This window comes from Pongo abelii, chromosome 20 (assembly GCF_028885655.2).
Source record: "Pongo abelii isolate AG06213 chromosome 20, NHGRI_mPonAbe1-v2.0_pri, whole genome shotgun sequence".
NCBI classification, from domain to species: Eukaryota; Metazoa; Chordata; class Mammalia; order Primates; family Hominidae; genus Pongo; species Pongo abelii.
The window spans coordinates 11,520,851-11,544,890 of NC_072005.2; the positions used below are offsets into that span (position 1 = coordinate 11,520,851).

A 24,040-nucleotide genomic window follows, 5' to 3' on the forward strand; every position below is an offset into this window, starting at 1 on the left:
CAGCCTCCTTTGGTGCGCGGGCGCAGGTGCATGTTTACGTCGGGGCGCGGGAACTAGCACACACTGGGGCGGGGTCGCCAGCGCGTGAGACTTCAGCACCACAGACAGCAATCCGACAGTCCGGTCGAGGGCGCTGCCGGCGAGGTAGCCCAGACCCCCTAACTGGAGAGCGGCAGTCCCCACCCTATCCTCATTCCTGCACGCCCTTTAGGCTCCAGACTGTCAGAGAGCGCCACCAGCGAGGAGAGCCTAATTTGCCCAATCAGGGGCGGCCCTTGAGATAACCAATTACTGGAAGATGCCCTAGAGATCGAGCCAATGGGAGTGCGCGCACCAGGGGATGCTGCCACGCCTGGAGAGGGCAGGCCAATCGCAGTGGCCCGCGCAATAGGGGCGGTGGCGGTGCGGGTCCCCGGGTGGCCCCTCTTGGGCTCGCCGGGGCGACCTGGCTGCGGGCGCTAGGGGCCCCAAGCGATGGTCTGTTCCCCACCCCGTGTTCCTCCCGGTTTCCGTCATCGGAAGCTGAGCTAGGAGGGGGGCTGCTCCTGGGCGCGCGGACCCCGCTGCGGTTCCCATGGAAACCTGCCGGCTCCGGCAGTGCTGGGAGAGTGGAGGGGACCTGCCTCGCGGGGGGAGGGAGCTCGCGGGGGCGGCCCCTGCGGCCGGACTCGCTCATCCTTGCCGATTCTTCTGTCCCCGGCTGGGGTAGCCCCCCCGGTCCGCAGCAGGAACTGAGGCGTAGCTGGGGCCCCGCCCCATCCCCCGAGCTGGTGAGGAGCCGGCGGGACCAATCTGCGCGTGGCGCCACAGGGCTCCCTCGGGCACGTGCCTGAGCTCGCGGCAGCGGTCCCCAGGGTCACGTGGCTGCGGCCACCAGGGCCTACGCGCCTCGCACGCCACCTAGCGGCCGCGCCTCGCTCCCCGCCCCTCTCTCTAGCGGCCCGCAGGAGGCGGCGGCCTCAGCATCCTCCTCCGGGAAATGGGGCCAGGGCAGCCGCCGCCAACTCCCCTTCCCCCCGCGGCTTCCTGTTTTAGGAACACGCCGAGCTGGTTCTACCTCGGGGTTTTGGCACTGGTTGTTCCCCTGGCCTGAGAATTTCCTCCCCCAGCTTTCTTCAGGGATAGATCTTTGTCATTCTGGCCGAAGCACAAATGCCACCTCCTCAGAGGCCCTCCCTGACCACCGACCTAAACAGCATCCCCGGAAAACAACGCATCACTCTCTCTTTTGCATGGCGCTTGTCGCTAGCTGCAGATGTTTCTCATTTTAGGGGTTTACTGAACACCTCCCCATCTCATCCCGGAGCTCACTGAGGATGGGAGATGGGTGCCCCATAAAACAGGAGGAAGTAGAAATTAGGGTCCTGAGTTCCGGGAGATGCCCAGAGACCCCAGACCCCCAAGCCCCACCCCATCCTGTGGGAGCAGGGGCTGTGCGGGGCTGCCAGGCCCAGGTACATCCCTCGTTCCCGGCCTCGCTTAGGAAGGGATCAAGTAGGCTGGAGACAGAAAGGGACCTGGCACCCCAAATCATTCAGGCCTAGGGGAAGGCCATCTCCTTTCTCGCTCTTTAATCTCACTCTGCTCTCTTGACACAGTTCCAGCAATGCAGCCCCAGGCACCAGCTCCGAGAAGGATGCGGTGGGGCGGGGTGGGGAACCCGCCCAGGGGGCCCAGCCCTGGGGCGGGGCGGGGGCGCCTCCTTCCGGCCTGCGGTCCGGGCGGCCCTCGCAGCTGTCCAGGCCCCGGCAAGCCTGGGTGTGGTGTCCGAGCGGACGAATAAATAGGGGCGGTCAGTGGTCAGGTGGGTCAGGTGGGCTTGTGATCCGGGTGGCTTTTGAGCGTGTGGAACTTGACGCTGTCCAGCTTCTCGAAGCGCTTCCCGCAGCGATCGCACGTGAAGTTGTACTGCACCTCCGCAGTGTGCTTCTTCATGTGCCAGTTGAGCGACGCGCGCTGCCGGCACTGGTAGCCACAGATCTCGCACCTGCCGGGAGCCCGTGGCGGCACGGGGCGGGGTCAGAGTGGGCGGGGTGGGGCGGGGCCCTACCAGGACGAGCGCAGGTGGAACCGGGCCCAGGCACTGCGTTGGGGCGAAGCCGCCCCTGGGACCTGCTGGGATCCCCTCCCACCCAATCCTCTAGCGGCACGGGGCGGCCTGTCACTCACTGCAGGGGGGTCTCGCCGGTGTGGGTGCGCCGATGTACCTCCAGGTGGTTCTTCCTCTTGAAGGACTTGCCGCAGGTCTCGCAGGTGAATTCACGGACACCTGGGGGCGGTGGGGACCGAGGCTGAGGACGGTGGGCTATGGGGTGTCTCTGATGTGCTACAGACTCTGATGCTAGAAGGAGCATCGGGCCGTCTCCTTGGATCTCCCAGGACTGCAGGTGCAGGCCAACCAAACCCTACGTCCTTCCCGTGCATTTGCCCAAAAACGCAATCAAGCAGAACTGAGATCGAACTTGGGTCCCTGAGCGGCATAGGGTGCACACTGCCAAGCCAACGTGGGTCTGAATTTGTAGTGTGTGTGTGTATATATATATATTTTTTGAGACGGAGTTTTGCTCTTGTTGCCCAGGCTGGAGTGCAATGGCCCGATCTCGGCTTATCGCAGCCGCAACCTTGGTCTCCCGGGTTCAAGCAATTCTTCTGCCTCAGCCTCCTGAGTAGCTGGGATTACAGGCATGTGCCACCCACCATGCCCAGCTAATTTTGTATTTTTAGTAGAGACGGGGTTTCTCTATGTTGGTCAGGCTGGTCTCGAACTCCTGACCTCAGGTGATCTGCCCACCTCAGCCTCCCATAGGGCTGGAATTACCACCACGCCCGGCCTTGTCCCCAATATTTGAACTTTGAACTTTGGGTGATTTCGCAAAAAAAAAAAAAAAAAAAAAAAAAACAACTTCTGCCCAGCGCGGTGGCTCACACTTTGGGAGGCCAAGGCGGGCAGATCGCCTGAGATCAGGAGTTGGAGACAAGCATGGCTAACATGGCGAAACCCTGTCTCTACTAAAAAAACAAAAATCAAAAATTAGCTGGCGTGGTGGTGAGCGCCTGTAATCCCAGATATTCGGGAGGCTGGGGCAGAAGAATTGCTTGAACCCGGGAGGCAGAGGCTGCAGTGAGCCAAGATCGGATTCCAGCCCGGGCAACAGAGTGAGACTCCGTTGCAAAAAATAACCACACACACATTAAAAAAAACAAAACAAAACAAACAAACAAAAAAACCCCAAACTTCTGACCTCCTGCGATATCAGAAGCTCTGGCCCTCAGGGCCATGCCCTATCGCTGCACACAGGCACCATGGCTCTCCACTATGTCCCCAGCCCACACAGAAGACCTGCATCTCTGCCACAAGTGGAAACAGAAGCCCAGTCCCAAGCCAGCTGCTCCTCTTTGCCTGGCTCTCCTTCCTGCTGCTGCTTGGGTGGGCACTGGTCTAGCCTGTGGCCCCAGGTGCTGCTATAGGTTCCAATCTGGAAGAGCAGTGGTGGTGTCAGCTGCTCCCTAAGTCTCCCATGAGACCTGCTCTTGGGGTCATGGGGCATGGGGTCGCAGGAATAGGAGGGAAGACGGCCAGCCCCGCCCAATTCCTGTAATTGATTGGTAATAGTCCCTGTCGCTGTGGCTCACGTAGCTACAGCTTACTGAGGACAGGGAGGAGGCTCCTAGGGGTGTAGTCCTGTGCCTGGAGACCCAGCACTGGGCTTTGACCCGCCAGCTCTGGCCCAGGCTCCCAGGCCCATGTCCCTGTGTCCCCCGCTCATGCCGCCAGCTGGCCCAGGGCCTGACCTGAATGGATGATCATGTGCCGCCGCAGGTGGTTGGATAAATAGAACTTCTTGCCACAGCCAGGATGAGGGCACACTTTGGTCTTTCCTTTCCGATGCACAAGATTGACGTGGTTCTGGGGACGAGACAGGCAGAAGTGGGTCCCATAGGCCCACAGAAGGGGCTCTGGGAGGTGGGAAGGCAGGCTGGGGCTGGCCTCCCCAGGAGGAGGGAAGAGGGGTACCCTTGCCCAACTCAGAGATTCCCAGGGGCACAACTGGGGTCAAAGGGTAGCTTTTTAAAAAATTTTTTTAAATTTTTTGAGATGGAGTCTTGCTCTGTCACCCAGGCTGGAGTGCAGTGGTGTGATCTCAGTTCACTGCAAGCTCCACACCCTGGGTTCACACCATTCTCCTGCCTCAGCCTCCTGAGTAGCTGGGGCTACAGGCGCCCACCACCACGCCTGGCTATTATTATTTTTTTCTGTATTTTTTACTACAGAGAGGGTTTCACTGTGTTACCCAGGATGGTCTCAATCTCCTGACCTCGTGATCCGCCCGCCTCGGCCTCCCAAAGTGCTGGGATTACAGGCGTCAGTCACCGTGCCTGGCCAAGGGCAGCTTTATTGAACACCTACTATATGCCAGGCTCTGGACTGGGGTATCTGTCAACTCTGTGAAGGGCCCAGCTGTTAGCCCAATTAATCGATGGGGAAACTGAGGTTCAAGGCTCAGTGGTTTGGCCAAGGTCTCACAGGTGGCCAGTGGCAGGACTGGGACTGGAGTTGAGGGCTGCCAGCCCCTGTGGGCCTGGAACAGGCAGCCCCAATTGATTCATCCCTTTGTTCCTTCACTCAAGTTACTAGAACAACCCTGGCTCCAGCTTGCAGGCCTGGCTTGCACTAAGTGCTTAATACATGCTCAATCAATGCATGGCACAGCACATTCAAAGGCCTGTTGTTGCATCCTCCCATGCCAGGTGTGGGGTGTGACAAGTCCCTGTCTTTGCCTTCAGGGACACCTTGTCAAATTCCAAAGGGCAAACTAGAGGTAGGACATCCTGGTGGTGCCATGGCCTGGGCCTTGTGAGCCTGGCCCAGGCTGCTCCGGGTGGCGGCCTCACCTGGAAGCTGCTGAGGGCCACGTAGACTTGGCTGCAGCCCTCATATGGGCAGTGGAACATCTCGAGCAGGCCGTCAGCGTCCATCACCCGCGACCGCTTGCTCCGCCGCCTCCTGGAGGGGAAGGGGCCATGACATTGGGGCTCCCCCACCAGGCAGGCTGGGGGCCTGCAGGCCGCTCCTAGCCCTCGCCCTCACCCTTGTCCGCCCCGGCACCCACTTCTCAGGCTCCTTGGGGATTTCATAGATGATGGCTGACATGTCGCTGCCGTCCAGCTCCTCCCCGTCCGCCTCTGCCTCGGGCTCTGCGCTCTCAGGCACCGTTGTTGCCAGCTCCGGGGCTACTGGCTCCTCCTTCTCCTCCTTCTCGAGCAAGCACAGGTCCTCCTTCTCTACGGGGTGGACACAGGGTGGTGTCCGCAGGGGACGAAAGCTGCCGAGGTGCCCACTTCGAGGGCCACTCCTCGCCCGGCCCCTCCCAGGCCCAACCACCCCTGGCCAGAGGCCATGGCAGGTCCCCCAGACCTTTCTTGGTCTCGATGCCCGCTACTGCGGTGGCGTCCGTGGTGCTAGGCTGGCTACCCTCAGGCTCTGTCTGGGTGTAGGCTGCCACACCCTCCATCATGGCACAGGGCACCTCCTCGCCCAGGCCACCGCCGGGGGCACCGCTGCCCGCTGCCATGTTGAGGTGAATGCCCTCGGCCGCGAGAGCGTCGTAGCCAGGGCCCGCAATGATGATCACCTGTGAGCCGGGCACCATGCCTGGCATGGGGCAGCTGGCCACCACCTCACCCAAGGCCTCCTGGGGCACGTTCTCAAAGAGGGCGCCGGGGCCTGCACCCACTTGCACAGGCACCGGCACACACACCACTGTCTCCAGGGCTTCAGGCCCACTGCCTGCCGGGTTGGGGCACAGCGGGGTACCCTGCTCGGCCAGGCTTTCCACGTGGTGGACGTCAAAGGGGATGTGCACGCCCTCCTGAGTGATGAGCCCGCTGCTGCCCACCGGGCTGGTGGGCGTCACTGCCGCTGCCGCTGCCACAGCCTTGACCAGCTGGCCTTCAGGGGGCTCCTCAGAGTCAGAGGCAGAGCCAGAGCTGGATGAGTCAGAGCCGCCAGCCACCAGCCCATTGCCCACTGTGGGGACAGAAGAAAGGGAGTGGTTATGATAGCTGCAGCCACTGGTATTTGTTTATTTAGTTTTATTTTATTTTATTTATTTATTTTTTTGAGACTGAGTCTCACTCTGTCACCCAGGCTGGAGTGCAGTGGTGCAATCTCAGCTCACTGCAACCTTGGCATCCCCGGTTCCAGTGATTCTCCTGCCTCAGCCTCCCGAGTAGCTGGGACTACAGGTGTGCGCCACCACACCCGGCTTTTTTTTTTTTTTTTTTTTTTTTTTTCCTGAGATGGAGTCTCACTCTGTCACCCAGGCTGGAGTGCAGTGGCACGATCTCTGCTCACTACAAGCTCTGCCCCCCAGGTTCATGCCATTCTCCCGCTTCAGCCTCCCAAGTAGCTGGGACTACAGGCATGTGCCGCCATGCCCGGCTAATTTTTTGTATTTTTAATAGAGATTGGGTTTCACCATGTTAGCCAGGATGGTCTCGATCTCCTGACCTCGTGATCCACCCGCCTCTGTCCCCCAAAGTGCTGGGATTACAGGCGTGAGCCACTGCGCCCGGCCCACACCCGGCTAATTTTTGTATTTTTAGTAGAGACAGGGTTTCACCATGTTGGCCAGGCTGGTCTCAAACTCCTGACCTCAAGTCATCCGCCCGCCTCAGCCTCCCAAAGTGTTAGAATGACAGTCATGAGCCACCGTGCCTGGCTGAATTTTTCTTTTTTTTTTTTTTTTTTGAGATGGAGTCTTGCTCTGCCACACAGGCTGGAGTGCAGTGGCGCGATCTTGGTTCACTGCAAGCTCCGCTTCCCAGGTTCACACCATTCTCCTGCCTCAGCCTCCCGAGTAGCTGGGACTACAGGCGACCGCCACCACGACCGGCTAATTTTTGTATTTTTAGTAGAGATGGGGTTTCACCGTGTTAGCCAGGATGGTCTCAATCTCCTAACCTTATGATCCGCCTGCCTCGGCCTCCGAAAGTGCTGAGATTACAGGCATGAGCCACTGCGTCCAGCCTGAAGTTTTCTTTTTTTTTTTTTTTGAGACAGAGTTCCGTTCTGTCACCCAGGCTGGAGTACAATGGTGCGATCTTGGCTCACTGTAACCTCTGCCTCCTGGGTTCAAGCGATTCTCCTGCCTCAGCCTCCCAAGTAGCTGGGATTACAGGCGTGCACCACCACATCTGGCTAATTTGTGTGTTTTTAGTAGAGACGAGGTTTTGCCATGTTGGCCAGGCTAGCCTCGAACTCCTGACCTTGGGTGATCCGTCCACCTCGGCTCCCCAAAGTGCTAGAATTACAGTCATAAGCCACCACATCTGGCCCGATTTTGTTTTTGTTTTTGTTTTTGTTTTGAGATGGAGTCTCCCTCTGTTGCCCAGGCTGGAGTGCAGTGGTGCGATCAGGGCTCACTGCAACTTCCACCTCCCAGTTTCAAGCAACTCTTGTGCCTCAGCCTCCTGAGTAACTGGGATTACAGGTGCATGCAACCACACCTGGCTAATTTTTGTATTTTTAGTAGAGACGGGATTCCCTGTTTTGGCCAGGCTGATCTTGAAATTCTGACCTCACGTGACCTACCCGCCTGGGTCTCCCAAAGTGCTGGAATTACAAACATGAGGCACCTCTTGTGGCCCTGATTTTTCCAAGTAGAGATCAGATCTTGTTATGCTACCCAGGCTGTGGCCTTGAACTCCTGCGCTCCAGTGATCCTCCCACCTCAGCCTCCCAAAGTGTTGGGATTACAGGCGGGAGCCACCGTGCCCGGCCAGCAGTTGGTATTTGTTGAGGGCTCTTCAGGGGCTGGACACTGTGACCCTCTCACTGCCTAAAACAGCAGTCACTTCTCAATCCCCACTGTCCCTAACTGTTCCAAGATGACCGACCCAGCTGACCACCCCTACTCCGGGGGACACTCTCCTCTCTTAGCCCCCAGACCCACACTCTGGTATCCTGGGCCCTTCCTTGTGGCTCCTTCCAAGTTTATTTGGTTCTTGCAGGCCTGGAAGGCTTGGCCTGGGGCCTCTCCTCAGCGCTCACCTTACCCCCAGGCTTGCCCAGGCTGATGGGGTTAAAGGCCACCCTCCGATTCTCGATGCCAACTGAATGTCCAATAATTCAATCAAATCTGACATTATCTTCCTGGGGTAGGCGTCAAATCCTCCAAGTTAAAGGCTCAGTCCCACAAGACCACCGGACTTCAGATGTCAGCTGCAAGTCCTGGGCTACCCTGTATGTTTGACCAATGGGCTCTAAATGGGGGGTTTCCATGACCCCATCCTCAGGTTTGATAATTTGTTAGAACAACTCACAGAACTCAGAAAATAGCTCTACCTACGATTACAGCTTTATTATAAAGGATTCAATTCAGCAACAGCCAAAGGGAAGAGATGCACAGGGCAAGATACGGGGGGATGGTACGGGCTTCCATGCCCTCTCCGGGGGTACCACCGTCCCAGCATCTCCATCTGGAACTGTTCACCAATCCGGGACTGTTCAAGAGGGTTTTTGTTGTTGTTGTTGTTTGTTTTTTTGAGACAGAGCCTTGCTCTGTTGTGTAAGCTGTAGTGAAGTGGCACAATCTTGGCTCACTGCAACCTCCGCCTCCCAGGTTTAAGCAATTCTCCTGCCTCAGCCTCCCCAGTAGCTGGGACTACAGGCACACGCCACCATGTCAGGCTAATTTTTTTTTTTGTATTTTTAGTAGAGATGGGGTTTCATCATGTTGGCCAGGCTGGTCTGGAACTCCTGACCTCAGGTGATCTGCCCGCCTTGGCCTCCCAAAGTGCTGGGATTACAGGTGTGAGCCACTGCGCCCGGCCAAGTATGTATTCTTATTATTACTACAACCATCCATGGCCTGGTGACTCCATCTGCAGCTTCTGCCTAGACCTCCATGTCGAGCTCCAGATTCTTCCATCTCATTGGCTCCCTAAGAGTGTCTCACAGGCATCTCAAACTCAGATCTGCAACACTGGGCTCTGTATCTTCCCTTCTACAAAGCCTGCACTGCTCACGGGTGTCCCTGACTCAGCGGAAGGCAGCTCAGTCTCTGCAGTGGCTCAGGCCAAAGTCCTGGGGCTTTTGTTGACTTCTCTCTCTCTCACACCCACTTCCAATCTGTCAGCAAAACCTGTTGGTGCTGCATCCAAAATACATCCGCCCGCAGCCTGAACACTTCTCCCACTTCCCCTGCAGATGCTAGTTGCGGCCCCACCAGCCCCCTGCCAGGGCCAGTGCAGTCCCTTCTTTTGGGTGCCCGGCTCCTGAGAACCTACTCTTTACCTCCTGTGAAAGAGGCAGGCCAGCTACTCACTAAATCCCTCTCTTCCTGGCACCAGCACCGACTACATTTCCCAGCATCCCTTGCAGGTAGGTGTGGCCATGTGGCTGAGTCCCAGCCAATGGAATGCAAGTGGACAGGTGCTCCCAAGGTTGAGCCTCCACTTTTCTCCCCACCAGCAAGCCAGGACCCAGGAGGAGGCTGGAGCCACAGGAAGCAAAGAACCTGGGTCCAGGGATGAAAGGCAGTCTGCAGGATGGCAGCACCAGGCTTTGTGTGTGGGAAACAAACTACTGTGCCAGGTCATGAGAGCTGCAGTGTGTCTGTTTCAGGAGGTGTTCCATCACCTCCTGTCCTCACCTCCTCTCCTAATGTCCTTGGAGACACTAGATAGGTTCCTGCCTCAAGGCCTTTGCACCTGCCATTCCCTCGGCTTGAATCCTCTTTTTTTTTTTTTTCTTTTGAGACGGAGTCTCGCTCTGTCCCCCAGGCTGGAGTGCAGTGGCACGATCTCAGCTCACTGCAAGCTCTGCCTCCCAGGTTAACGCCATTCTCCTGCCTCAGCCTCCCAAGTAGCTGGGACTACAGGCGCCGCCACCACGCCCGGCTAATTTTTTGTATTTTTAGTAGAGACGGGGTTTCACTGTGTTAGCCAGGATGGTCTCGATCTCCTGACTTCGTGATCCGCCCACCTCGGCCTCCCAAAGTGCTGGGATTACAGATGTGAGCCACCGCGCCCGGCCGGCTTGAATCCTCTTCTGTCTGACACCTGAGAGGGCTCCTCCCTCCCCTCCATCAGATCCTTCATTAAAGGTATTTTTTCAGGGGGAATTTCCTGACCATTCTGTCTCAAATAGTTTCTTTTTCCCTCCTTTATTTTTTCCCAAAGCACATACCACCTTACAGTGCACCCTATATTTTATTTCATTTTTGAGATGGAGTTTTGCTCTTGTTACCCAGGCTGGAGTGCAATGATGCAATCTCGGCTCACTGCAACTTCCACCTCCCTAGTTCAAGTGATTCTCCTGCCTCAGTCTCCTGAGTAGCTGGGATTACAGACACACCTCACCATGCCCCGCCAATTTTTGTATTTTTAGTAGAGACGATGTTTCACCATATTGGACAGGCTGGTCTCGAACTCCTGACCTCAAGTGATCCACTCACCTTAGCCTCCCAAAGTGCTGGGATTACAGGCGTAAGCCACCACGCCCGGGCTGTATTTTAATTAATTTATTTTTTTGAGACGGTGTCTCCCTCTGTCACCTAGGCTGGAATGCACTGGCACAGTCATAGCTCACTGCAGCCTTGAGCTCCTAGGTTCAAGCGATCCTCCTGCTTCAGCCTCCTAAAGCACTGGGAGAGGTGCACCACCATGCCCAGCTAACTTTTTCATTTTTTTGCTGGAGATGGGGTCTCACTATGTTGCCCAGGCTGTTCCCTAAGTCCTGGCCTCAAGCAATCCTAACTTGGCTTCCCAAAGCACTGGGATTAGAGGCTTGAGCCACTGTGCCCGGCCTGCACTCTATATTTTTATTGGTTTATCCTGCTTACAATCCACTTCCCCTCTAGAATGTAAACTCCGTAAGGTTGCGGCGTCCCAGTGCAGAGCCCCCAGTGCTGAGAAGGCTGTGTGGTGCACAGTGAGGGTTCGTTCCAATAAATGAATGAATCTCTGTTCCCTGATCTTGGCTCACTGCAGCCTCTGCCTCCCAGGTTCAAGTGATTCTCATGCTTCTGCCTGCCAAGTAGCTGGAAGTACAGGCACGCACCACCACACCTGGCTAATTTTTTGTATTTTTAGTAGAGACCGGGTTTTGCCATGCTGCCCAGGCTGGTCTCGAACTTCTAGCCTCAAGTGATCCACCTGCCTTGTCCTCCCAAAGTGCTGGGCTGGCATTACAGGTGTGAGCCACTGTACCCGGCCCTTGGGAGTGTTTTTTTTTTTTTTTTTTTTTTTTAGACAGAGTCTTGCTCTGTTGCCCAGGCTGGAATGCAGTGGTGCGATCTTGGCTCACTGCAACTTCCGCCTCCTGGGTTTCAGTGATTCTCCTGCCTCAGCCTCCCAAGTAGCTAGGATTACAGGCATGCGCCACCATGCCCAGCTCATTTTTGTATTTTTAGTAGAGATGGTGTTTCACCATGTTGGCCAGGCTGGTCTTGAGCTCCTGGCCTCAAGTGATCCACCTGCCTCGGCCTCCCAAAGTGCTGGGATTACAGGTGTGAGCCACTGTGCCCAGCCTTTGTTTTGGGTCTTTAATGAGTAAATATGTATAAGTGTTTAGAACAGTAGGAGGTTCAAAGTAGGCACCCTGTAAGTTTCCTATTATTATCTCAGTGCCATTCAGGGCAGTGAGATGCCCACTGTTGATGGACCTGGGGTGGCAGCAGGGTTGGGGATAAGGAGGATCAGCCCCTCTTTCTAGATAATTTCCCCTTGTCCTGTATTCTGCAGGGTGGGCAAACCCTCTGGTACCATCCCGAAGGAGGGCGCAGTGGCCTAATGAGTGGAGGGAAGGGCCAGAGCTAGCATCTGGGTCCACCTGACTGCAGCGCCTGCTAAGTTTGGCTGACCCCAGACTTCTCCTCAGGTAATGACAGCACCAACAGAAATAGCCATGGGCAAGGCCCAGTGGCATATGCCTGTAATCCCAGCACTTTGGGAGGCCAAGGCAGGAGGATTACTAGATCCCAGGAGTTTGAGACCAGCCTGGGCAACACAGTGAGATCTCATTTCTACAAAAAATTTAAAAATTAGCTGGCTGTGCTGGTGTGTGCCTGTGTTCCCAGCTACTCAGGAGGCCGGGGTGGGAGGATCACTTGAGCCCAGGAATTGGAGGCTGAAGTGAGCTATGACTGCACCACTGCACTCCAGCCTGGGCAACAGTGAGACCCTGTCTTAGAAAAAATAAATAAAAAGTTAGCCGGGTACGGTGGCTCACACCAGTAATCCCAGCACTTAGGGAGGCCGAGGCAGGAGGATCACTTGAGGCCGGGAGTTCGAGACCACCCTGGCCAAAGTGGTGAAAACCCACCTCTACTAAAAATACAAAAATTAGCTGGGCATGGTGTCTCACGCCTGTAATCCCAGCTACTGGGAGGCGGAGGTGAGAGAATTGCTTGAACCTGGGAGGCAGAGGTTGCAGTGAGCCAAGATTGCACCACTGCACTCCAGCTTGGGTGACAGAGACAGAATCTGTCTCAAAAAGATAAAATAAAGTAAAATAAAATAAAATAAGGCCGGGTGCAGTGGCTAACACCTGTAATCCCAGAACTTTGGGAGGCTGAGGTGGGGGGGATCAACTGAGGTCAGGAGTTCAAGACCAGCCGGCCAACATGGTGAAACCCCGTGTCTATTAAAAATACAAAAATTAGCCGGGTGTGGTGGCAGATGCCTGTAATCCCAGCTACTAGGGAGGCTGAGGAAGGAGAATGGCTGGAACATGAGGCTTGCAGTGAGCCGAGATCGTGCCATTGCACTCCAGCCTGGGCGACAAGAGCGAGACTCTGTCTCAGATAAATAAATAAATAAGTAATAAAAAGTTGAGTTGGGGCGTAAGGAAGCTGCTCTGGGCACCACCCACACCCCAGCCTGACCCATCACCAAATGGGCCAGTCAGATCACTCCTGGGGCTTGGGGTTCCTTGACTGCCAAGTGGGGCTGATGACAAGGCCATGGGGAAGACTCATGGTGGCTCTGGGCAGGGCCAGGAGTGGCACACAGTGAGGGGGCAGTAAAAGGCAGAGGAGGGCGGAATGCAGATCATGGGACGGGGCAGCTGAGGGGCCACTGCACGCTGAGAGCCTGGCCGACACTTGGTGGGACGGTCGTTGGCGGGGGCGCCCACCTGGAACACCTCTCGCCCCCGGCTTCCCCTCGGCCAGCTGGGATGCCACCTGCTCCGAGATGCCAGCCAGCGCAGGCTCAGCCCCGGTGACCGCCCCACCCTCAGCCCTGACAGGATGCCTGGCAGTGTGCCCTACACTCATTCTCCAGCCAATGCCGAACCCCTGAGGCTGCCGGCAGCCCCCTCACCACTCACCGGGGCCAACTGGGCCTCCCTCACTGAGTCCTTGCCCCCTGGGATGGGAAGGAGAGAGGCAGGGACCGCGAAGGTGGGGAGGGAGGAGGAGAAAGGGGAATGGAAGGAAACAAGAGAAAGAGAGGGAGATGAGACAGAAAATGAAACATCAAGGAAGGAGGAGACAGAGGCAGCTCAAGGGAGGAGAAATGGGGAACAGGAGGGGAACAGAATGGAGGGGGAAGGCAAGAAGTGAAGCCTGGAAAGGCAGAAGGCAAGAGAATGCAACTGGGAGTCAGAGAAAATCGAGAAGGAGGTAGCGGTCAGCTTAGCCAGGGCTCAGGAGAGCATCACAGCCTATGCAGCCATAAGGCCTGGGTGGTTTAGGCGGCCGTTTCACCGTGGGGGCCGAGCCCTGCCCCAGCAGGCCTGCCCCCGCCCCAGCTGCCAAGCCAGGGCTCCTGGGCCCTCAGCCAGCCCTGCTTGGGACTGGCCTTGGGCACAGATGGGCAAACTGCTCCGTAAAGAGGGACTGCCTCCCCACTCAGGCTCCGTAAGGATGCAAAGAGGGCAAGGCCACGAAGGGCTCAGCCTGGCCCACCGTGTCCCTGCTCTGTCCCAGTGCCAGAGCCAGAGCCAGAGCCACTGTGGCTGCTATTCTGTTTGTGATGCTAGCCTAGGGCTCGTAAGAAGCCCCCAGACATGGGCGGCCCCCCATGTGCCCTCGCCCCGCAGACCTACCTTTGTCACTGTCAGGGTCTGAGTCACTGAGGGGCTTCAGGGGCGAATGCAGGTCCTGGAAGTAGCGGTGGCCAGCTTCGCACTGCCACACGGCCGTGGTGTACAGGCCGAAAGTGGGGTCTAGCTCCGCCAGGTGTGGCTCGTACGGGCAGCGGTGCTTGTGGTCCTCGTACCAGATCACCACGTTCTTCAGGCAGTTCACGTTGCGTCGCCGCCCTATGGACACAGGGCCGAGGGGTGGGTATAAGGGACAGGGCTCAGCCCATGGTGACATGGCTGCCTGAACCACCGGGGCCTTATGGGTCCCATGGGTTGGGAGGCTCTCCTGAGTGCCATCCAGGCCCGCACCCAGTTTAGAGGAGGAAACTGAGGCTGAGAGAGACGAGGCACCCCCTGGAGGTAACGGGGACTGTTCTATTGGCAAAGTCATGTAAACAGTGGAGGCTGGTGCACAGTAGGTGCATAATAATTGTTAGCTGCTTGTTAATTGTTCTCATCTTCATCAAACACCTAGACCAGCGCAGTCCTCAGGCCCAGGACTCCCAGGCTCCCGCCCTAACCACCCCCTACAGCCGCAAGGGGGCGCCTGTGAACGCCCGAGTCAAGTCTGTTCCCTCCTCTGCTCAGACTCCACCCGGCCAGGCGCAATGACTCACACCTGCAATCCTAGCACTTTGGGAGGCAGAGGCAGGCGGATCACTTAAGGCCAGGAGTTTGAAACCAGCCTGGCTAACATGGCGAAAACCCATCTTTACTAAAAATACAAAAATTATCCAGGCATGGTGGTGCATGCCTTTTGTCCCAGCTACTTGGGAGGCTGAGGTAGGAGGATCGCTTGAGCCTGGGAGGTGGAGGATGCAGTGAGCCAAGGTCGCGACACTGCACTCCAGCCTGGACGACACAGCAAGACCACCTCCCTCGGAGTAAAAGCCAAAGTCCTCCCTTCGGCCCACAAGGCCCACTGTGACTTGTCACCTCCCCGCCCTCACCCACTTGACGACTCCACTCCACTCCAGCCACATGGCCTCCTTGCTGTTCCTGGAGCGGGCTAGGTGTGGCCCTGCCTCAGGGCCTTGGCACAGGCTGTGCCTGCTTCCTCTAGATAACTGTCTTGCTCCCTCCTCACTTCACTCAGGTCTCCCCCAAATGCATCCCCTCTGAGAGGCCACTCCCTGCCCAGTCACTCTAGCCGACCTTAACTTGCTGTCTGTTTTCTCCAAGTAGTACCTAGATGCCATCTGCGGCCATTTGTTTACATGTGCCCTGTCCGTCTCTCCCACCAGAATGTCAGCTCCTCAAGAGCAGGAACACTGCTGTTTTGTTCCTCCTGTACCCCCAGTGCCCCCAAAGGGCCTGGTTCATAGCAGGTGCTCCAGGAACATTTGCTGGATGAGAGAACGCTGCATAGGGGGCAGGCATGGTGGAGCCAGACCGCCTGGGTTTGAATCCCGGCTCTGCCCCTTCCAAGCTGGGTAGCTCCGGGCAAGTGACTCGGCTTCTCTGAGCCCCAGGTGCCTCCTCTAGGCTGGGGAGAATAAGGGATTCCCATCCCTGAGGGCTGCCAGGCAGGAGGGAGGGAGTGAAGACATCACCAGGACACAGAACAAGGCTGGGCACACAGTAAGTGCTGGGAAATGGTATCTGACTCGTGTGATGGTCCTGGTGCCTCGGCCAAGTGCGAGGACAGCATGTTCCCCACTCCTACCCTGTGGGCCGGGAGATGAAGAGGGGCCCAGAAGAGGTGTTTGGGTCTAGGGAATGCGCCCACAGTCTCCAACCATAAGGGCAACAGAGTCATCACCCACAGCCGCCTCTCCGGCCCAGCCCTTTCCCTCCTCATTGCACTCCTCATCCCTTGAGGATTCAGGGTCAAGGTCATAGCTCACCCCTGCCTCTGGAGAATCCTAAGAAGGGGAGGGGCTCACTGCCACCAGCTGGCCTTCACCCTGCTGGACACGGCCTGGGACCCCCAGCTCCAGGGCTCAGAGCTGTGCAGACCCTGGCTGTTCAGACTCCCACTGACTGGTGGCCAGCAGGACAGGAGGGGCAAGCTCCAGACCTCCCCTCTAACCACCAGTGCTTGGCTCCCCCTGTCCTTAGGGCTCTGCAAAAGCTGTTCCCTCTGCTCGGCTTTCCCCTGGCTGACTCCCATGCCAGGAGCAAGAGACTGAGGGAGCCAAGGACACTGCGCCTGAGACACAAGACACGCAGACCTGGGTTTGAGGTCTGGCTCTGCCGGTTCCAACTGTGCTGCCTAGGGCAGCGACCTGGCCTCTCTGGGCCTCGATCTCCATATTCCCACCGCTCCCAACTCTCCCCACCTCCCCCAGGCTGAGCCTCCACTTACTTTTCTTCCGCTTTGGCTTTTTGGGGACCTGCTCCCAAGGCTTCCTGCAACAGAAAGAGGCAGCGAGGGTGAACGTGGGGCCAGTGCTGGGCCTGTCTGACCCATAAGTAACAACACTGGCTACAGCCACTGCTCATTGTGCACTGAAACGAAATCTGAACTTTTTTTTTGAGATGGAGTCTCGCTGTGTCACCCAGGCTGGAGGGCAGTGGTGAGATCTCGACTCATTGCAGCCTTTGCCTCCCAGGTTCCAGAGATTCTCCTGCCTCAGCCTCTCAAGTAGCTGGGATTACAGGTGCACGCCACCACACCCGGCTAATTTTTGTATGTTTAGTAGAGACGGGGTTTCACCATGTTGGTCAGGCTGGTCTTGAACTCCTGACCTCAGGTGATCCACCCACCTCGGCCTCCCAAAGTGCTGGTATTACAGGCATGAGCTGCCACGCCTGCCCTGAACTTTTTTTTTTTTTTTTTTTTGAGACAATGTCTGTCTCTGTCGCCTAGGCTGGAGTGCAGTGGCACTATCTCGGTTCACTGCTACCTCCGCCTCCCAGGTTCAAGCGATTCTCCTGCCTCAGCGTCCTGAAATAGCTAGGATTACAGGCTAATTTTGTATTTTTAGTAGAGACGGGGTTTCACCATGTTGGCCATCCTGGTCTCAAGCTTCTGACCTCAGGTGATCCGCCCACCTCGGCCTCCCAAAGTGTTGGGATTACAGGCGTGAGCCACCATGCCCAGCCTAGAATCTGAACTTCTAGGTACCTGTCCCCAACTCCAGCACTGTGTCACCAGGCCCCTCGCTTGGACTCTCTCCCTAACTGCCACCAGCCCTGGGAGGGGGTTCTAGCATCATCCACCTCAAGGAGCAGGAAAAACAGGTTTGGAGGGGTGAGGCCACCTGCCCTGGGTCCCACAGTCAGGGAGCAGAGAAGTAACAAAGTGGGTATGAAAAGCTTGTGTGGAAGCAGAATTCCAAGATGGCCCCCACAGTTCCGCTGGGACACATGCCCTGTGTGATCCTCTTCCCCTGAACGGGGCAGGCCTGTGAGTAGGACTGGATGTCAAGCCTTGGTTAGGTGACTGTGAGTTAATCAAACAGGAACATATCTTGTAGGGCACAGTGGCTCAAGCCTGTAGTCCCAGCTACTTGAGAGGCTGAGAGTGGTCTTGGCCCACAGCCAGCAAGACAGTGGGTACTGTCTGGGTGTGGTGTCTCACACCTGTAATCCTACCACTTTGGGAGGCTGAGGCAGGAGGACTGCTTGAAGCCAGGGGTTCAAGACCAGCCTGGGCAACATAGCAAGATCCCACCTCTATTTATACATTAAAAAAATAAAAAATAAAAAAAAAGGCCAGGCTCGGTGGCTCATTCTTGTAATCTCAGCACATTAGGAGTTAAGGCGGGTGCATCGCTTGAGGCCAGAAGTTGGAGACCAGCCTGGGAAACACGGTGAAACCCCATCTCCACAAAAAATACAGAAATTACACAAAAAATACAGGGGTGGCATGCACCTGTAGTCCCAGCTACTCAGGAGGTTAAGGTGGGAGGATCACCTGAGCCTGGGGAGGTCAAGGCTGCAGTGAGCTATGATCACACCACTGCGCTCCAACCTGGGCAACAGAGTAAAACCCTGTGTCAAAAACAAAGAAACAAACAAAAAACGATCTTCGTCATGGTACAGCCCTGTCACTTAATCATCAATAAGCAAATGGTACAATGATCATTATGATTATCAGTATCATCGTGGAGCCCGGGCCCCCTGGCCTCCCTGCTGTGGCCCAGACCTGCTCTTGCCACAAACATCCTGACAGCCAGTCTAGTGTCTCTTATCAGCAAAACTGTCCACCCCCTCTGACTCCTGCCCAGTCCTGTAACAATTCTCAGTCCCACACCCGTCTGGTTCCCAGGACTGCACCTTGGGGCTCTTCCACCCTTCCTGCCCCAGGCTCTGGCCCTGCCTCTGGCTCTGCTACTCCAGGTCCCATTCCATGGGATTCTATCCCTTCCCGTGGCTCCACCCTCCCCTGCAAAGGACCACACTGGCTGTGGAGACCTTCGCCCAACCCAAGACCCAAGTCTGGCTCTGTCACCCAGGTTGGAGTGGAGTAGCGCTATCTCGGTTCACTGCAACCTCTGCCTCCTGGGTTCAAGCGATTCTCCTGCCTCAGCCTCCCGATTAGCTGGGATTATAGATGCCCGCCATCAGCCCAGCTAATTTTTCTATTTTTACTAGAGACAGGATTTTGCCATGTTGGCCAGACTGGTCTCGAACTCCTGACCTCAAGTGATCTGCCTGCCTCAGCCTCCCAAAGTGCTGGGATTACAAGTGTAAGCCACCATGCCCTGCCCCAAACCCAAGTCCTATGTCCACAGCCACCTCCATCCACTCACCGCTGGAGGCTGGGAGTGTCACATTGCAGTGGGGACAGTCTTGGGTATCAGCCAGACCCAAGTTCAAGACTCAGCTCTGCTCTCAACTGCCTGTGTGACCTCAAGCAGGTCTTGTCCCCTCTGAGCCTCAGTCTCCATCTGTGAAGTGGAAATAGTAGTAGTGCCTCTGACACACGATCACCATGGGGACCAAACAAGGTCATATGTAACCTGGTGAGCGCCACTTTCCAACCCCCACACAGGGCTTTCTCCCTCAAACTGCCTTCCCTCTCCTGTCCACTTCTCCAACTTCTGCCACTTCTCTGTGACTCCCAGCAGAGGCCACTGGCATCAAGGACCACAGCTACTGGGGCTACTTAGGCCCTGGCTTGGCTGTTCCCTGCCATTTCCTTTCAGTCTTCAGTCATTCCCACCAGCATCTAAATATGCCATGATTTCTCCCATCTTGGATTAAAATCATTTTGATACCCACCTTCCCCACCAGCCCCTTCCCCATATCTTTTTTTTTTTTTCTTTTTGAGACAGGGTCTCGTGGTGTTGCCCCAGCTGGAGTGCAGTGGCGCCATCACAGCTCACTGAAGCCTCGACCTCCAGGGCTCAACTGATCCTCTCGCCTCAGCCTCCTGAGTAGCTGGGACCACAGGCACGCACCACCACGCCCGGCTAACTTTTGTACTTTTTGTAGAGGTCGGGTTTCGCCATGTTGCCCAAGCTGGTCTCAAACTCCTGAGCTCAAACGATCCTCCTGCTTCAGCCTCCCAAAGTGCTGGGATTACAGGCGTGAGCCACTGCACCCAGCCTCCTTCTTCATTTCCCTGCTTTGCCACAGTTGTCTACACTCGCTGTCTCCATGTCCTCTCCTCCATCTCACTGGAACTCCTCCAGTCACAGCTTTGCTCCATCACGTCACACACTCTCCCATCACAGTCACCAGTGACGGCTTCACTCGGCCCAACAGCACTGGACGTGACAGACACTTCCTTCGGCCTCCTGGGTGCTGCCATTGCCCAGTGCTCCACTGGCACTGGGACTGCTGCTTCTCCCTCACCTCCCTTACCAAGGAGAGCAAGCACCACACTCAGGCCTGTGTTTTCTGTCTAAAAGTATCCCTTTAGTAACTTTTTTTTTCTTTTGAGATAGAGCCTCGCTCTGTTGCCCAGGCGGGAGCGCGGTGGTGCGATCTCGGCTCACTGCAACCTCTGCCTCCTGGGTTCAAGTGATTCTCCTGCCTCAGCCTCCTGCGTAGCTGGGACTATAGGCGTGTACCACCACGCCCAGCTAATTTTTGCATTTTTAGTAGAGACAGGGTTTCAATATGCTGGCCAGGCTGGTCTCGAACTCCTTACTTCGTGATCTGCTCACCTTGGCCTCCCAAAGTGCTGGGATTATAGGTGTGAGCCACAGCGCCTGGCCTATTTTTATTTTACTTTTTGAGACAGCCTTGCTCTGTTGCCCAGGCTAGAGTGCAGTGGTGCGATCTTGGCTCACTGCAACCTCCACCTCCCGGGTTCAAGTGATTCTCTTGTCTCAGCCTCCCGAGTAGCTGGGATTACAGGCATGCACCACCATGTCCGGCTAATTTTGTATTTTTAGTAGAGATGGGGTTTCTCCATGTTGGTCAGGCTGGTCTCAAACTCCCGACCTCAGGTGATCCGCCTGCCTCAGCCTCCCAAAGTGTTGGGATTACAGGCATAAGCCACTGCGCCCTGCTGACAAATTTTTTTTTTTAATTGTTGACAAGAGTCATGAACCTCCTTGGACTCATCATTAGCTTTACCAATTGTTAACTCTTGGCCAACCCTGTATCACAATGTGTACCCCATCCATTCTTCAAGCCACACACATCCTAGAGACAGTTTCTTCTAAAATATAAACCAGGCTGTGTGTGACTTGTAGTCCCAGCTACTCTGGAGGCTGAGGTGGGAGGATCTCTTGAGTCCAGGAGTTCAAGACCAGCCTGGGCAATATAGCAAGACTGCATCTCAAAAATAAATAAATAAGGAAATAAAAGGCCGGGCCCGGGCCTGGGTATGGTTTCATCTTTACATTTAAATCTGCAACCCCGCCGGGCGCAGTGGCTCACACCTGTAATCCCAGCACTTTGGGAGGCCGAGGCAGGCAGACCTCTCGAGGTCAGGAGTTCGAGACCAGCCTAGCCAACATGGCGAAAACCCGTCTCTACTAAAAATACAAAAATTAGCCGGGCATGGGGGTGCATGCCTGTAATCCCAGCTACTCGGGCGGCTGAGGCAGGAAAATCACTTGAACACGGGAGGCAGAGGTTGCAGTGAGCTGAGGCTGCGCCAATGCACTCCAGCCTGGGTAACAGAGCGAGACTCCATCTCAAAAAAAAAAAGGTGGGGGGGGGGCGCAGCAGGGGAAATAAAGGCAGACCATACCCCTTCTTTCTCTGTACAAAATCTTGCACTTAAGAAAAGGCTCCCACCTCACTGGGAGGAAAAACTGGAGTCCTCTCCATGTCCCTGGATGACCTTCCCTGTCACCAATCTGTCCTTGTCTTCCCTTCTCCCCCTCACTCATTGCAGTCCAGCCACACAAGCCTCTTCAGTGTTCCTGGCACACAATAGGCAGGGTCCTGCCTCAGGACCTTTGCCTTTGCTATTCCCTCCGCCTCAACTCTTCCCCAGAGATCTGCATGGCTCCTCCTAGGTTCCTTCATGTCTTTACTGAAATGCTGTCTTCTGACTGTGACCACCTTAACTCCCTATTTTAACTTCCAACTCACACTCTTCATTTCACTTTTGTTTTTTCCGTAGCCCCTATCTCTCTCTCATGGACTACATAATTTACTTATGTTTCTGGTCTGCAGTAAACAAGCCTTTTGCCAGGTATGGTGGCTCACGACTTTAATCCCAGCACTTTGGGAGGCTGAGGAGGGAGGATCCCTTGAGCCGAGGAGTTCGTGACCAGCCTGGGCAACATGGTGAGACCCCCATCTCCATAAAAAATAAAAAAATTAGCCAGGCGACGTGGCTCCTCTGTAGTCCCAGCTACTTGGGAGACTGAGGCAGGAGGATCCCTTGAGCCTGGGAGGTTGAGGCTGCTGTGAGCTATGAACATGCCACTGTACTCTGGCCTGGGTGACAAAGTGAGACCCTGTCTCAAGAACAAACAAACAGGGCTGGGCACAATGGCTTAGCTGGGCACAATGGCTTACACCTGTAATCCCAGCACTTTGGGAGGCTGAGGCCGGAGAATCACTTGAGCCTAGGAGTTTGAAATCAGCCTGGGCAACACAGGGAAACCTCTGTCTCTACAAAAAGTACAAAAATTAGCCAGGTGGAGTGACGTGCACCTGTGGTCCCAACTACTCAGGAGGCGGAGGTAAGAGTATCACTTGAACCCATGAGGTTGAGGCTGCAGTGAGCCGCGATCATGCCACTGCATTCCAGTCTGGGCGAGAGAATGAGACCCTGTCTCAAAAAGAAAAACGAGGGCTGGGCGCGGTGGCTCACACCTGTAATCCCAGCACTTTGGGAGGCCGAGGCGGGCGGATCACGAGGTCAGGAGATCGAGGCCATCCTGGCTAACATGGTGAAACCCTGTCTCTACTAAAAATACAAAAAATTAGCCGGGCATGGTGGCGGGCGCCTGCAGTCCCAGCTACTTGGGAGGATGAGGCAGGAGAACAGCGTGAACCCGGGAGGCGGAGCTTGCAGTGAACGGAGATCGTGCCATTGCACTCCAGCCTGGGCGACAGAGCAAGACTCCGTCTCAAAAAAAAAGAAAAGAAAAGGAAAACGAACAAAAAAATCCCCGAGATCTTTGAACAAGCCATCCCCTCTGCCCACCAGAATGTCCACTCCATGAGGCAGCTATCTTTGCGCTCCCAGCATTTCCAGTCCTGCTCTTGAGCATGTAAGCCAGGCTGCTGTCCTGGGAAAGGGGTGGGTACAACTCAGCAGGATCTGTTTGATTCTTGACTCTCAAATCTCCCCCCAGAGAAACATGAGAACATGTATACCTGAAAACCAGGGCAGAACAAGGATTTCCTTACGGCACTGCTTGTGATAGGGAATAAACATCAATCCTCGTAAAAGTTAATACTTAGGGAACCCACTACCTGCCAGGCACTCTTCTAAGCTCTTTGCCTATTTTAACTCAATCATCACATCAACATATAAGGCAGGAAGGGAAAAACTCCATCCACACTGCTCCTTCTCAAGACTGAGAATTTACAAAGACAGGCCTCTTTGCCCTCCACCTGCCCAGATAACTAGGGGTTTCCTCTTCATCCGAGTCTCCCTGGGCTGAGTTGCTTCACAGAAATAGGTTTAGGGGAGTGCAGTCCAGGTTGTGAAGGGTCCCCCGGGTGTGTTGGATCTAGGGTTGTGGGAATGGGGCCATACGGAGTCCCAGATGTGGCACCAGAACTTTAAGAAGGGCAGGGCTGAGTGCCCCAGGGTGTCCAGAGTCCCAGGCCAGGTGGGGAATTAGGCGGGGGAGAATGAGACCGGTGAGGGGGCGGGGCTGCCCCTCCAGGGACTGGGTAGTTACGAGGCCTGGAGGTGGGGCCAGTCCCAGGATTGGGCCGCCAGAGTTCTAGGGGGCGGGGCCAAACGCTCAGAAGGCGGGTCGAGGGGCTGGGTGCACCCTAGGATTGGGCAGTCGGAACGATGGGAGGCGGGGCCACGAGCCAGGCGCGTCCCAGCCCGGCAGTCCGAGACCCAGGCCGCCGGCCCGGCTCCTGGGCGGGGTCTGCAGGTGCCAGGGGCGGGGCATCGAAGCGGAGGGGGCGGGGCAAAGCCCGGCGGGGTCTGGGGGCGTCTCCTCCCTCCCTCCCTCGGGGCCAGGCCCCCTCACCCGTGGCGGCCGCTCCGCTGGCCGCGCTCCAGAGAGATGAGGTAGGCGGCGAGCTTGGCGTCGCTCCAGCCGCTGCGGCGCCGCAGGTCCACCCAGGGCCCGTGCGCCTCGCCCAGGTACACGCGCCGCACGTCGTACTTCTTCCGGGACTCGAGCCGTCGCCGGGCCCGGTCCGACTCCGTGAGTCGCGGCCGGCCCCGCGCCTTTCGGCCTGCTGCGCCCTCCTCGGCGGCTGCCTCCCCGCCCGCGCCCGCCTCAGCATCCGCCTCCGCCTCGGGCTCCGGCGCCCGCTCCGCCATCCCCCCCACCTTGGTTACTAGCCTCCCCCGTTGTTAGGAGCCCGACCGGAAGTGGCGCGCATCTTCAGCGTCGCGGAGAAATTTCTCACGGTCTCTCGCTGCCCCAGGGCGCCAAAAGGAGA

At 56.4% G+C, this 24,040-nt stretch overlaps 1 protein-coding gene across 3 annotated transcripts; it reads right to left on the reverse strand.

Annotated features, from left to right (window-relative positions):
* Nucleotides 1-1,530: 1,530 nt before the first annotated feature.
* Nucleotides 1,531-24,017, reverse strand: ZNF653 (zinc finger protein 653). 3 transcript variants are annotated; one of them, XM_054539752.2, is made up of 9 exons: nucleotides 23,620-24,017; nucleotides 16,404-16,447; nucleotides 14,057-14,272; nucleotides 5,417-6,028; nucleotides 5,112-5,283; nucleotides 4,894-5,005; nucleotides 3,793-3,907; nucleotides 2,208-2,269; nucleotides 1,531-1,987 (listed from the first exon to the last, which is right to left on the reverse strand). In XM_054539752.2, the coding sequence occupies exons 1-9, from the start codon at nucleotides 23,916-23,918 to the stop codon at nucleotides 1,577-1,579; spliced, it is 2,043 nt and encodes a 680-aa protein (XP_054395727.2). In that variant the 5' UTR covers nucleotides 23,919-24,017; the 3' UTR covers nucleotides 1,531-1,576. The 3 variants fall into 3 exon arrangements, with proteins under 3 accessions (XP_054395727.2, XP_002828745.5, XP_054395728.2); XM_002828699.5 differs by having other exon boundaries at nucleotides 2,170-2,269; XM_054539753.2 differs by lacking the exon at nucleotides 23,620-24,017 and adding an exon at nucleotides 22,608-22,750.
* Nucleotides 24,018-24,040: the final 23 nt, after the last annotated feature.